The sequence below is a fragment of the Stegostoma tigrinum genome, chromosome 21, assembly GCF_030684315.1.
Source record: "Stegostoma tigrinum isolate sSteTig4 chromosome 21, sSteTig4.hap1, whole genome shotgun sequence".
NCBI classification, from domain to species: Eukaryota; Metazoa; Chordata; class Chondrichthyes; order Orectolobiformes; family Stegostomatidae; genus Stegostoma; species Stegostoma tigrinum.
Window position 1 is genome coordinate 47833231 of NC_081374.1, and position 13879 is coordinate 47847109.

A 13879-nucleotide genomic window follows, 5' to 3' on the forward strand; every position below is an offset into this window, starting at 1 on the left:
AAAGTGTAGCAGATGGTAAGTGTGGAAATTTGAGCATGAATCACTTGCCTTAGAATCTAGTACTAATTATCGTTAGTTCTTTGATAGCATTAACTGTTTGGAACATATATACATAAGAAAAGGACGAGGCCATTCAGCTTCTCCAGCCTGTTCCTGGCCATTCAATGATGTCACGGCTGATCTGTAGCCTAACTCCATATACCTGCATTTGGCCCATATCTCTTAATATCTTTGCTTAACAGAGTTATCTCAGGGTCATACAGCATAGAAATAGGCCCTTCGGCCCACCATGTCCTTGCTGACCAACAAGCACCAAACTAACTAATCCCATTCATCTGTATTTGTTCCACAGCTTCCTGTGCTCAGGCATTTTCTTCAGTACTCCTGAGGGATCAACTATTCATCGTGTATATCCTTCCCTGAGTAGACCTCCCAAAATACATCACCTCACACTCATTCAGTTTAAATTCCATCTATCTCAAATTGAACTGATCCAGCTTCTACTGCTTCAGAGATAGTAGGAACTGCAGATTCTGGAGAATCTGAGATAACAAGGCGCGGAGTTGGATGAACACAGCAGGCTAAGCAGCATCAGAGGAGCAGTCTAGGCCCAAAACGTCAGCTTTCCTGCTTCTATGATGCTGCTTGGCCTGCTGTGTTCATCCAGCTCCACACTTTGTTATCTCAGCTTCTCCAGCTGTTTGTGGAAGAAAGTTCCAAACATCTACTACCTTTTGCGTGTAGAATGCTTTCTAACATCTCTCTGAACGATCTGGCCCTCATTCTCAGAGATTGAGAATCTCCAAATAGTGGAAATAGTTTATCGATCCTGACCACCAGACTGTCGAAGAGAAACAAGCAGATGGGTCCCCTGGTGTCCTGCACACTAATCAGTTTTCTGTTTTGGAAGGTGATGACAGCATTGGCTCGAAGGAGTGCAGACAGAGCCAAGCCTCTGACTCCACAAGCAGCTTGACTGTACAGGAGTGGAAGAAGAAAGGAAAGTGAATTGTGGTAGGAGTTTCATGAGAGGAACAGACCGGCGTTTCTACAGCAACAGACACGATTCTAGGATGATGTGTTACCTCCCTGGTGCCAGGGTCAGTGATGTCACTGAGCAGCAGGATGGCATCCTCAAAGAACAGGGAGATAAGACTAAAGGTATGGAATATACTGGCACAAATGGCATAGGTAGAATGGGGGATGAAGTCTTGCATCAAGAGTCACAGAACTAGGCAGTAGATTAAAGGTGACAGAGGTGGGGGACCGTTTTAATGATAGTCACCACAGCGCCACACATTTTATGGTTGTTATAGAAAAGCAGGAAGATGGTTTGCAAAGAGCCCCTTTGAATCGCAGAAAAGCAGATTTTGTTCAAATAAGACAGGATCTGACGAAGTAAACAGACAACAACTACTTCTGGGTAAAACTACAGCAAAACTGAAGGATTGCATTCAAAATGAAATTGAATACATGCCCTTTGGAGTGTTAAAGCCCGAATAACCCTGAAAATATTCAGGATAAACGTGCAGATTTGAAGGGAAAGGGAGGCTTTCAACAGGTGCAAGGGGAGCAAATAAATGGAGCCCTAGCGGGGGTAGTAACAGTGCCTAAATGAACTTGAGACAACAATTAGGTAAGATTGGGGATGATCTTAAGATACTCTGAAAGTTAAGGGGAAGTGAATAACAATAAGGCCCATTATGAACCAAGAGGACAATCTACGTGTGAAGCTGGATGACATTGGTCGGGTGTTCAATGAGTACTTCAGATCTGTCTTCACTCGGGAAAAGGAGGATATAGGTACTTTGACAAAAGTGATTGTGAGGTTCTTGAAGAGAATGATAAAGAGGGTACTGGAAGTTCTGGTGGGTTTATTAGGTACAAACCTCTCGTCCCAGATGAGTTGTATCACAGGCTGCTTTGGGTGACAAGGAAGGAAATTAAAGGAAGGAAATAGTTTATCGATCCTGACCACCAGACTGTCGAAGAGAAACAAGCAGATGGGTCCCCTGGTGTCCTGCACACTAATCAGTTTTCTGTTTTGGAAGGTGATGACAGCATTGGCTCGAAGGAGCTGGATGACCCCAACCCACATTTTTAATCCCTTTCTGGCCACGGAGGACATACCAGAGGTCAGCTAATGTCATTCCACTTTTTAAGAAGGGTGACAGAAATAGATCAGGGAACGACAAATCAGTGAGTCCCACATCATAGGAATCCCGACAGTGTGGTAGCAGGCTATTTGGCTCACCAAGTCCACACCGACCCTCTTAAAATCATTCCACCCAGAGCCTGCTGTGTTTCCCATGGCTAATCCACCTATCCTGCACAACCCTGGGTTCTACGAGGCAATTAGTGGTGAGGAAACTATTGGAGAAAATTCTAAAAGAAAGAATTAATCCCTATGTAGGGAGGCAAGGTTTGATCAGAATAGCTTAACAAATTTGATTGAATTTTTTTGAGGAAGTGATCAGGTGGTTAGACGAGGAGAGTGCAGTCGATGTACTTTATACAGATTTCAGCAAAGCCTTTGACTAGGTTCCACATGAGAGACTGTAAAGAAGGTAAAAGTACATGGGATTCAGGGTGACTTGGCAAGTTGGATCAAAAATTGGCTTTGTGGTAGGAAATACAGGGTGGTGACAGAAGTCTGTTTATGTGACTGTAGGCTGCTGTGCACTACTGGAGGGATCAGTGCTGCGTTCCTTGTCGTTCATGATACATATATAAACAGTACAGAATAAAATTTGGGGGTGATAAGTAACTTTACAGATGACACAAAATTTGGCCAAGTGGTTGACAGTGAGAAAGAAGGACTTGGATTATCGGAGAATAGAAATGGATTGGTCTGATGGGTAGATCAGTGGCAGATGGAATTTAATTCTAAATGTGAGGTGATGCACTTTGGAAGAAAGAACTAGTAAATGAATGGCAGGACACTAGGAAGCTCAGAGGAACAAGTATCATTGTATTTATCAAAGCTGAGTTAGACATTTTTTGATCAACAAGAGGTCAAAGGTTACGTGGTACAGATAGGCAGTGGAATTAGGGCCACAGTCAAAGCAACCATGACTCAATGAGCCAAATACTCCTGCTCAAAATTCAGATGATCTATCCTGGGGTCAGTAAACCCCACCCACTCTAGCCCAGGGCAGGGAACTTGCATTCCAACCAATCACAGTGAGGGAAGGTGGTCACTGGTTCCATGTGGAAAGACAAGACAACATCTCGTTCAGAGGAAATATAAACGATTCCAGGAAGTTTAAAGGAAAATCAAGACTTATCCCAAAAGCTCCCTTCACAACCTCAAATTCCTGAAGCGTTTTACAACGTGAACTGGGTGGCAGGCACTGCCACCTGATGCCAAAATCAAGATACACAAACTGCAAAATCACGACAACAAGGTAATAATCTAAAATAAATGTAAATTTTTACTAGCTCATGTGAAAATTCATCAGACTGAGGGTTTCTGGCATTGCCTTTTTTTATTTTAATCTAGTCTATTTATTCTATTGGCTGAGGGATCAATATTTTAGTTTTAGGGCCTTTAGCATCCACCTAAAGAAACAATCAGATCTGTGTTTTGGTGTTCCATCAGATACACAACGGCTTGGACGGGGCAGCACATCCCGAGGACCGGGTATACAAATATAGAAAGTAAAACAGAACTCAACCACTCGGCCCTTTGAGCTTTGAAATTTAATCTAATTATAGCTGACCACACAACTCAGTACCATGTTTCTGCTATCACCCATTTAGTCCTGAGAACTATATCAAATTCCTTCTTGAAAACATTCAATGTTTTGGCATCTGCAGAGAATTCTAACAGATTACCACTCTCTGGATGAAGAAAGTTATATTTGTCTCATCCCCGGTGGTCATTTCCCTAGACAGTGACCTCTGGTCCTGGACTCCCAAGGTGTCAGATACACTTACCCTATCTGAGCATGTTAAAATTTGACAGGTTTCTAAGAGTTCACCTCTCACTCTCCTAACTCCAGTAAATATAATGCTAAAAAATCCAGTCTCTCCTTGTACGTCAGTCCTGCCACCCAAACAATGAGTCTGGTAAACCTTTGTTGAATTCTCTCCATAGCCAAAACATCCCTCCTCAGATAAGGATACCGAAACTGCACACAATATTTCAGGTGTAACCTCACCAAAACCCTGTACAAATGCAACAAGATATCCCTGCTCTGCACTTGAATCCTCTTGCTCTGAAGGCCAACATACCATTTCCTTTCTTCGGTGCCTGCTGCACCTGCATGCTTACTTCCAGCAACAGGTACACTAGGACATCCACATCTCATTGCACCTCCCTCTTCCCCAAATTATTGCCATTCAGATAATAATGCCTCTTCCTGTTTTTGCTACCAAAGTGGATAACCTCACATTTATCCATATTATACTCTATCTGCTGCGCATTTGTCCATTCACTCAACTCGTCCAGATTACACTGAAGCATCTTTACATCCCAACACAGTGAACCCTCCCACCTAGCATTGTGACACCTGCATGCTTCCTGAAATTGCATTTGGTTCCCTACATGAACGATAATACATAATGTGAATGGCTGAGGCCCAAGTACTGACCCCTGTGGCATCCATTGGCTGCCATTCAGAAAGTGACCAGTTTACATTAGACCGGATTCAGTCTCAACCCTCAGCAGTGGGGCCTGAATTCCCAACCATCTGCTCAAATGACCAGCCAAATACACAATTACATTCAGCATGACAGTGGGATTCATGCAACCCAATACTCACCTGGAACACACTCAGCAATGCCTGTGGGAAGTTATCAAATGTGCTCCTTCGCACAACCATGTCATCAAAATTATACTTTCCACCAAACAGCTGCATCCCCAGCAACGAGAAGATGATGATGAAAAGGAAGAGGAGGAGGAGTAAGGATGCAATGGAACGGACTGAGTTCAACAGGGAGGCGACCAGGTTGCTCAAGGAAGTCCAATACCTGAGCAAGAGCAAAGTGAGACAATGAGAACAGAAAAACAGGAGGGATAGTCCCAACTAAATATTTGAACAATGACTAGTCTAAACACTGAGGGGAAAAGAGCTCATGCAGGTGAGCCTTGTGTATTGACTGGCATAAGGAACACAGCAAATCAGCATAAAGCTACAGCACGCAATTAAAATAAATGGACTAAGAGCCAAAAGTACTGTGGACGCTGTAAATCAGGAACAAAAACAAAGTTGCTGGAAAAGCTCAGCAGGTCTGGCAGCATCTGTGAAGGAGAAAACAGAGTGAACGTTTCGGGTCCGGTGACCCTTCCTCAAGAAATAGAATGGTGGTCTTTACTGCAAAGGGGTTAAAATATAAATCACCATAATTGTGCAGGGATTTAGAGATCAGATTTGGAATACCACGTGCAGTGTCAGTCTCCATATCTAAGGAAATATGTACAATCATATAGAAACACATAACATACAACACATCAGGAATATGAATGTGGAAAAGGTTGGCAACAAGTGCTCTGCTTCCAGAAGCTGGTCTTGACAGGTTTTGTCAGCTTGTTGCATCGTTTAGGCCTGAAGGACCATTTAAAGTAAGTTTGTGGTGGCAGTGCCAACAAAGGAATAAGGAATATACAAGGAACTAATGCCTGAGCCAGTAAATCACAGCACCAGAAACAAAGGAAACTATTCAGCCCATCATGCCCATGCAGACTCTCTCCAAGAGCTTGTCCCACTCCTCTGCCTGTTCAGTGTTGACCCACACTTATTTCGTCTCCAGCTGTTTATCGAATAGGTCTGTGCAGGATGAAGAAAAATTACGGGGACCTCTGCCACACCCCATATCCAATATCAGACCAGCTTCCAAACGTGAAAGCAGCAGCATTATACTGGGTGTTCCAACTTGCAGCGTGACCAGTGACAGAGGGATATCACCAACTATAAGGTGAAGCAATAATGACAAGTAATGAACCTGGGCCATCGAAAACACAACCATAAACATCCGTGTAGAATGGGAAAATGAATTTCTGTTCACGACCATAAAAGGCCTTATACATCACTAAAGTTTACTGGTAAGTAAAAAGGAGTTTGGAATGACGCCTCATAAGTTGTACAGTAAATTCAAGGATAGTTTTCTCTCGAACTGCAAGAAAACTGATGAATGTTGAAGGTTGTTTTGAAAACTCAGTGGTCATTTTGTTCAAAGCAGCAAAAGGAGCTCATGCCTGCACTGAAGCATCATTTTGTGTTCGCCATCTTTGAGTAAAACATAAAAAATTATTCACAGATAGCAAAGTAATGAAAGAAGAAATGACTCTGGTCGTTGACTCGCTATTAAAAGCCTTTAAGAAGGAAGAAAAAACAACCATGACAAACCAGAACGTGTCACTTAACGCGTCCAGAGTAGCCAAATGAGAGGAATTCTTTCAGCAACTACAGCAGGAGCTGAAGGACTCTGAATGTTTTTCACTGCACTTTGATGAATTCATTGATATTACCAACACAGGCCAGATGATTGTTTCTGTTTGCAAGGTTCTTATAGACATACAATTAGAAGATCTTCTCGCCTTTTTGCCCGTTAAAGACAGAACAAAGGACAATGACAACAAATTCAAAAGGTACATCCTTGAGGAAAACATTCCAATCAAGAAACTGATTCCCACCGGCAGTGATGGTGCACCAGTCATGCTCGGTGCAAATATGAGCTTTGCTGCATTTTGCAGAAATTGTCCTGATTTTCGCTCTTTTGTCAGTTAACAATGTATATTCTATCAGTCAGCATCAGCTACGCTCCTGCACTGAAAGTTTCTGTGAAGGCTTCCAGCCAGACGCTTTCAGCACTGCTTGTTGAAATCCTTACTTGGCAAACTCGATCCTGCCTTTGGTGAACTAATCCTCATGCTGATGGAAGGTGCTTAAGTCAAGGGAAGATCCTACAAAGATTTTTAGTACTGATGCCTGCCGGAAATCATCGCGTTTCTTAAATCAAGGAATGAAGTGCACAGTAAGCTGTAAGACAATGCACGGTCGCTTTATTTCAGGGTCCATTCAGACAGTTAAAACCAAATGAGCTGAACTACATGGAAAGAACGGACACTTCACTTGTTTGATCAGTACTCTGTGATGGTTGCCTTATTCCAGTATGGATATTATTGCTGTAGTGAAAGACCATCACTGCTGCCCCCTCTTCAACCCACACAGTCACCTCCTCCTGCTCTCAGAACTGCTTTATACTGCTCCTACCCATCTAAAATAACGTTATAGTGCTGTACAGTCATATGGCTCAGCAATAGACTCTTATCATCAACACATCCATACCAACCAGGCTTCCCAAACTAAACTAACCCATTTTCCTGCATTTGGCCCATATCCCTCTAAACTTCCCTATTCATGTACCTGTCCAAATACCTTCTAAATGTTGTATCTGTGCCTGCATCCACCACTTCCTCTGGCAGCTCATTCCACACACGAATCACCCCAAGTGAAAACGTTTGTTCCTCAGGTCCCTCTTAAATCTTCCTCCTCTCACCTTAAAATTATGCCCTCTAGTTTTAAACTCCACTACCCCAGGGAAAAGACCTTTGATATCCACTTAACTATGACCCCCATTATTTTATAAACTTCTGTAGGTCACACCTCAACCTCCTATGCTCCAGGGGAAAAAGTCGCAGCCGATATTATGGGTCGGTGCAGATTCTTTGGGCCAAAAGGTCTCTTTCTGCACAGTGATTCTATTCTATAATTCTACCCAGCCTCTCATTATAACTCAAACCCTCCAGTCCATCATTGTAAACTTCACTGCACTCTTTCCAATTTTAATGGTATTCTTCCAGTATCAGGGCGACCTGTACACAGCACTTGTCTTTGTGCTGACTGTCAGGAGATGGGAGAGGTATTAAATGAATGTTTCATGCCAGTTTTTACTGTTGAGAAAGAAACAGAGGCCAGAGAACTCAAGGAAATAAATATCGATGTTCTGAAAACAGCTCACAATGCAAAGAGGAAGTACTGGAGGTCTTAGAAACACAAAGATAGATAAATCTCCAGGACCTGAACAAGCATATCCCAGAACGTTGTGGGAAGTTACAGAGGAAATTGTAGGGCCCCTATTCGAATTATCTGTGGCATCTGTAAACACAGTTGAAGTACTGGAGGACTGGAGAGTGGCTAATGTTATGCCATTGTTTAAGAAAGGCCGTAAGCAGAAGCCTGGAAACTATAGACCTGTGAGTCTGACATCTGTGTCAGGCACATTGTCCATGAGTTGTTGCAGGTGACTCTGAAGGATAGGATTTACATTTGGAGAGGCAACGATTGATTAGGGATAGTCAGCATGGTTTTGTGCAAGGAACATTGTTTCTCAGAAACTTGATTGATTTTTTTAAATGAAGTAACCAAAAAGGTTGAAGGCATAGTGGTAGACATTGTTTCCTTGGATTTTAGTAAAGCCTTTGACAAGGTCCTTCATGGTTCACAAATTAGTAAAGTTAAATCACATGGGATTCAGATTGAGCTTGCCAATTGGATACCAAATGGCTTTAATGGTAGGAGAGAGAGAGTGGTGGTGGAGGGTACGTTTTTAGGCTGGTGGCCTATGGCAGTGGTGCTCCACAGGAGGCGATAATGGGTCCACTTTTGTTTGTCATTCACATAAATGATTTGGATGAGAATATAGGAGCCGTAGTTAGTAAGTTCACAGATGGCATCAAAGTTAGTGGTATGTAGGAAAGAGAAGGTTATCCAACATCACAAAGAGACCTTGATCAGTTGGGTCAATGGGCTGAGGAGTGGTAGATGGAGTTTAATTTGGACAAATGTGAGCTATTGCCTTTTGGTAAAACAAACAAGGACTTATTACAATTAATGGTGGGACCCTGGGTGGTGTCAGAGAACAGACAGACCTAGGGGTTCAGGTACATAATTCTTTGAAATTTGAATCACTAATTGACAGGGTGGTTAAGCTTGCTTGCCTTCATTGCTCAGGCCTTGGGGTTTAGGAGTTGCGACGTTTTGTTGAATTTGTACAGGACACTGGTGAGGCCTCTTCTAGAGTGCAGTGTCCAGTCTGGTCGCCCTGTTATAGGAAGGATATTATTAAAGTGGAGAGGCTTCATAAGAGGTTTACCAAGATGTTGCCAGGAATGGTGGGGTAGAGTTTGAGATTTAAAACAAGACTAGACAGGGTGGGACTTTTATCACTGAACCATAGAGGGTTAAGGGGTGATCTTATAGGGGCTCATAAAATCATGAGGGGCAGGGATAAGGTGAATGATTAGGGTCTTTTCCCGAGGGTGGGGGAGTTCAAAACTAGGGGGCACGTTTTTAAGGTGAGGGGGAAAGATTTAAAAAGGCCGTGAAAGGCAACGATTTTACACAGAGGATGGCTCGTGTGTGGAATGACCTGCCAGAGGAAGTGGTGGATTCACAGCTGCAGTTACAACATTTAAAAGGCATTTGAATGTGCATATGAGTAGGAAAGATTTGGACAGATATCGGGCAAATCCAGGCAAGTGGGGCTAATTTAGTTTGGGAACACGGTCAGTGTGGATTAGTTGGGCCATGTCCTTTTCATGCTGTCTGACACTATACCCTTTTACAATGGCTAAAATCTTTAGCCATGTTTGGCCTTCATCTGTGGTATTATTACCAATGAGCTGTTTAATCATTTTTCCTGTGAGGTGTCACAAGACACAGCTAAAGCAATGGTGATGCAGTGAGCAATGTTTCGATTCTAGGGGCATTTGTGGCTCAGTGTTAGTGTCCGGATCCATGGGCCAGGAGGCCCGGGTTCAAGTTCCACTTCTGTCACATTGCGTATTGGCATCTCTGAACAGGTTAATTTGAAAATATCCATTTTCAACTCATTGACACCAGAAAATTGAGCGCTAGTGTTGGATGGCTATGCTGCCCCAACCCTCCCCCACCCTCACAAACCGCACCTGTATTTGGCCCGCACCCCCCCCAACACCCTCACAAACCGCACCTGTATTTGGCCCACACCCCCCCACCCTCACAAACCGCACCTGTATTTGGCGCCCCTCCCCCCACCCTCACAAACCGCACCTGGTGATTTTGAAGATTCTCAGGAGTCGGATACACCGGAGGACAGAAATTCCGAGTGGAGACATCATCTTCACCTCCACCAAAATCGTCTCCAGGATCCCACCACACACCACAAAGCAGTCAAACCGATTAAACAGTGAGACAAAGTAAGCCTGCAAGCCAAGGCTGTACATCTTCAGCATCATCTCCACCGTGAACAGGGCTAAGAGCACCTTGTTGGCAGTGTCTACAAAGCAAGGCAGAAACAGAGTGAGCATGAGGGACAGAAACACAGACACAGGGAGGGGATGACTGTAACAGGGAAGGGGAGGGACAGGCAGATTGCTGGAAGGGAGTAGGAGTCATTGCATGGAAGGGGTTGCTATTTTTGTTCCTGATGCCCTCAGGCTCAGTTCTTACCCTGGACGTTGGTCAGCCAATCAGGCTGATGGTGGTGCTCCGATGCTATCATCAAAGTGTTGAGGAAGACCAGGAATATCACCAGCCAGTAGAAGAAGTCGGATTTGACCAACGCTCTGCATGTCCGCCTGAACAGTCGGTTCCACCTCTGACAACGCCAACTGCCGGAAAATTCCATTAGGAGGTGAATCCCGAGCCTGGTTTTATTCCCAGAATTAAACACACCCCAACCACCAGCCCTAGTCCTGTGGGCCAAGGAGCTGGGATCCACTGAGCTACCTCCTTTGTGAAACTCTGCAGTGTAGATGGGACACACTGTTGTCACCGTGTGTCGGTGGTGGAGGGAGTGGATATTTATGAATGTGGTGGCTGCTTCATCCTTCATGGTGTCAAGCTTCCTGAGTGTTACTGGAGCTGCATTTACCCAGGAAAGTGGGAGAGAATTCTCTCTCTGACATGTGCTTTGGAGGTGGGGGACAGGTTTTGGAAATTCAGGAGGTGAGTTTCCTAGTACAGGATTCCTAGTCTCTGACCTGTCCCCATAGCCACCGCATTTATATGGCGCGTGGGCACAGCTTCTGTTCATTGATAACCCCCAGGATGTTGAAAGTGGATGATTCAGTGTTGGTAACACCATTGAATGTCAAAAGGCAACAGTTAGATTCCCTGTTAATGGGGATGGTCATTGCCTGGCACTTGTGTAGTGTGAATGTTACTTGCCACTTGTCAAGCCAAACCTGGATATTGTCTAAGTATAGCTGCATGTAGATATGGTACTCCTTCAGTATCTAGTCAATAGTGCTGACACAGACACCAGTGAATATCCCGCCTTCTGACCTTATGATGGAGAGAAAGTCATTGACTGAAGATGTTTGTGCATAGGACACTACCTTACAGAGATGCTGTGAAGCTGAAGGATATAACTGCTTGAGAGAGATTTACAAAAATGATGCCAGAGCTTGAATAGCAGCTCTAAGATTGGATAGTTTAGGGCTGCTTTCCTTAAAATGGAGGAAGCTGACTTAATTAGAATGAATTATTATAACAATTTGGAATTAACTGCTTGATTAATTAATTAATTACAAAACAATGAGGTGTGTTGATAAAGTGTACAAGGAAGACCTGTCGCTCTTTGTGGAATGGTTAAGTAACTGGAGCACGGATTTAAGGTCATTGCTGGAAAGACTTGGGTGGGGCGGTGTAGGAATAAGGACGAACCTCCTCACCCAGAAGTGAGTGGTGGGTGTCTGGAATTTGTTGCCCATTTTGGGGATTGAGGCAGAGACCCTCAACTCATTTGAAAGGAACCCGGATCTGCAGGAACCTGCAAGGCTATGGAACGTGAAATGAGGTTGGGTTGCTTGCTATTTATTTCAGGCCACTGGCTGAATGGCCTCTTTCTGCACATAACGTTTCTCCAGTTCAATGGGCTGAGATGATTTATCTTCATCAAACTCAATATCTTCCTTTGTGTCGGCTACGACTCCAGCCAGCAGAGCGATTTCCCCTGATTCCAGCTTTGCTAGGTTTCCTCGATGTCACACACTGTCAAATGTGGCCTAGATATCAAGGACAGTCAGTCTTACCTCACCCCTGGAATTCAACTCTTTTGCCGATACTTGAAACAAGGCTGTAATGAGATCAGGAAGAAAGTGGCCTTGGGGAAACCCAAACTGTTAATGCTGGCTCCTCTGGCAATCCAGCACTGGCCTGAAGTGTCAGCTTGGACATATCTAGGAGGCTGCTTGCTGAGTCATGCCCTGCACATTCTCTGCATTACTGGTTTACTATTTGTTGCAGTGGGATCTGAACTCAAGGCGCCCGCGTTCTGAGTCCAGTACTGTGAATCCTAGACCTCCGCAAGCAACAACACAAATGAACTCATCACATCATGTAGAAACCCTCAACCCACCTCCCCAACCTCACCCAGACCAACTCCAAATCAGTCCCCTTGCCCCACTCCGTGGCCAACAGGGCTGGCTGTAACGGGCCTTTCACACAGGAATAGGCTGCAGCTGGTAACTTACTTGACACGTGACAGCAGGCTCATTCCCTCCAACTCGAGCAGTTCCTGAGAGGCCAGGGAGCCACCTTCATCTGAGGTTAGCACTCCTGCACAAACAGAGATGCACTCACTGTGTTCACACATTTCAAAATGCCAGCCGTGCCCCCCCCGAGGGCTGCACAGCACATCCCTAAGCCAGGTCTGCTTTCAGAGCAAACGATCGTTACCAATCTCAGCACTTCACAAATAGTGAAGATGTTTTGAAAGTGCGGTCACTGTTGAAATGTAGGAAACATGGCAGCTAATAGGGGCGGCACGGTGGCTCAGTGGTTAGCACTGCAGCCTCACAGCACCAGGGACCTGGGTTCGATTCCAGCCTCAGGTAACTGCCTGTGTGGAGTTTGCACATTCTCCCTGTGTCTGCATGGGTTTCTTCCGGGTGCTCCGGTTTCCTCCCACAATCCAAAGATGTGCAGGCTAGGTGGATTGGCCATGCTACATTGTCCGTAGTGTTCAGGGGTGTGTGGGTTGTAGGGAGATGGGTCTGGGTGGGAGGTCCAAGGGGCAGTGTGGGCTTGTTGGGCCGAAGGGCCTGTTTCCACACTGTAGGGAATCTAATCTAATTTTGGCACAGCAAGGTCCCACAAACATTAATGTATTAAAGACCAGATAAACTGCTTTGATCATAGTGGTTGGGGGAGAAATATTTATCCCCGAACGACGGTGAAAATTTGCCCGCTTTCTTTGAATATTGTCGTAGGATCTCAGTTACAGCTAAGGGGGCAGAAGGAGTCTATCCAAAGACAGCAATTCTAACTGTGCTACAATCTCTCAGAGCTCCACTCGATTCATGTTCGTGTTTCTGGAGTGGGACTTCAGTCAGCAAGCCTCCACAGAGGAGGCACCAATATTTAAGGAGCAGAAAGTGTGATAAATGTATATAACATGCCTGTATTTATTTTTGGATTTGGATTTCAAAACAGATGCAGATAGATCTTGACCAGTCCTAAGAAGGTTTTCTTTTAATATCTAAAACTCCAGTGACCTAGATGCATGAGTTCAGAGAAAGCATGTGACTACAGTGGGGTGCCTTGCAGAAGTCCTGTGATGTTAATGAATCGAATATTTAGACTGTCGAGTTTATGGCAGAGCAAACACATTGAGGCAATTAGTTTAGTTTTGACTTCAAAACACAAAGTTCAATGTTATAGTCGAGCAGAATCAGGAGTTGAGTTCAGAAGGTAAAACTGTTTCTCGTGGAAGAGAAGCCAGTTAGTTCAGGGGAGACAGAAACCTCAGCAAAAATGGTTTCTCATCAATATGGAGCTTCTAAGCCAGGAGAGTTTGGATAGAAAGCTTCAAGTTTTAGAACAGAGAAAATTTAGACCTTCAGAATTCTGAGAGGTTCATGCCAACAGACTCAGAGGCAGAAAACAAA

The 13879-nt window shown here is 44.3% G+C and overlaps 1 protein-coding gene across 4 annotated transcripts in view; it reads right to left on the reverse strand.

Annotated features, from left to right (window-relative positions):
• Positions 1 to 13879, reverse strand: part of LOC125462805 (voltage-dependent L-type calcium channel subunit alpha-1S-like) — a 158247-nt gene that overhangs the window by 97963 nt on the left and 46405 nt on the right. For all 4 annotated transcript variants that reach the window (XR_009447021.1, XM_059653514.1, XM_059653515.1 and 1 more), the window contains exons 7-10: positions 12464 to 12548; positions 10437 to 10597; positions 10038 to 10263; positions 4767 to 4974 (exon numbers count right to left, since the gene is read on the reverse strand). Coding sequence is in view for 3 of the 4 variants with exons in the window: in XM_059653514.1 (XP_059509497.1) it covers positions 4767 to 4974; positions 10038 to 10263; positions 10437 to 10597; positions 12464 to 12548 (680 nt within the window). In the remaining variant the exon portion in view is untranslated. The remainder of the gene's footprint in view (positions 1 to 4766; positions 4975 to 10037; positions 10264 to 10436; positions 10598 to 12463; positions 12549 to 13879) is intronic.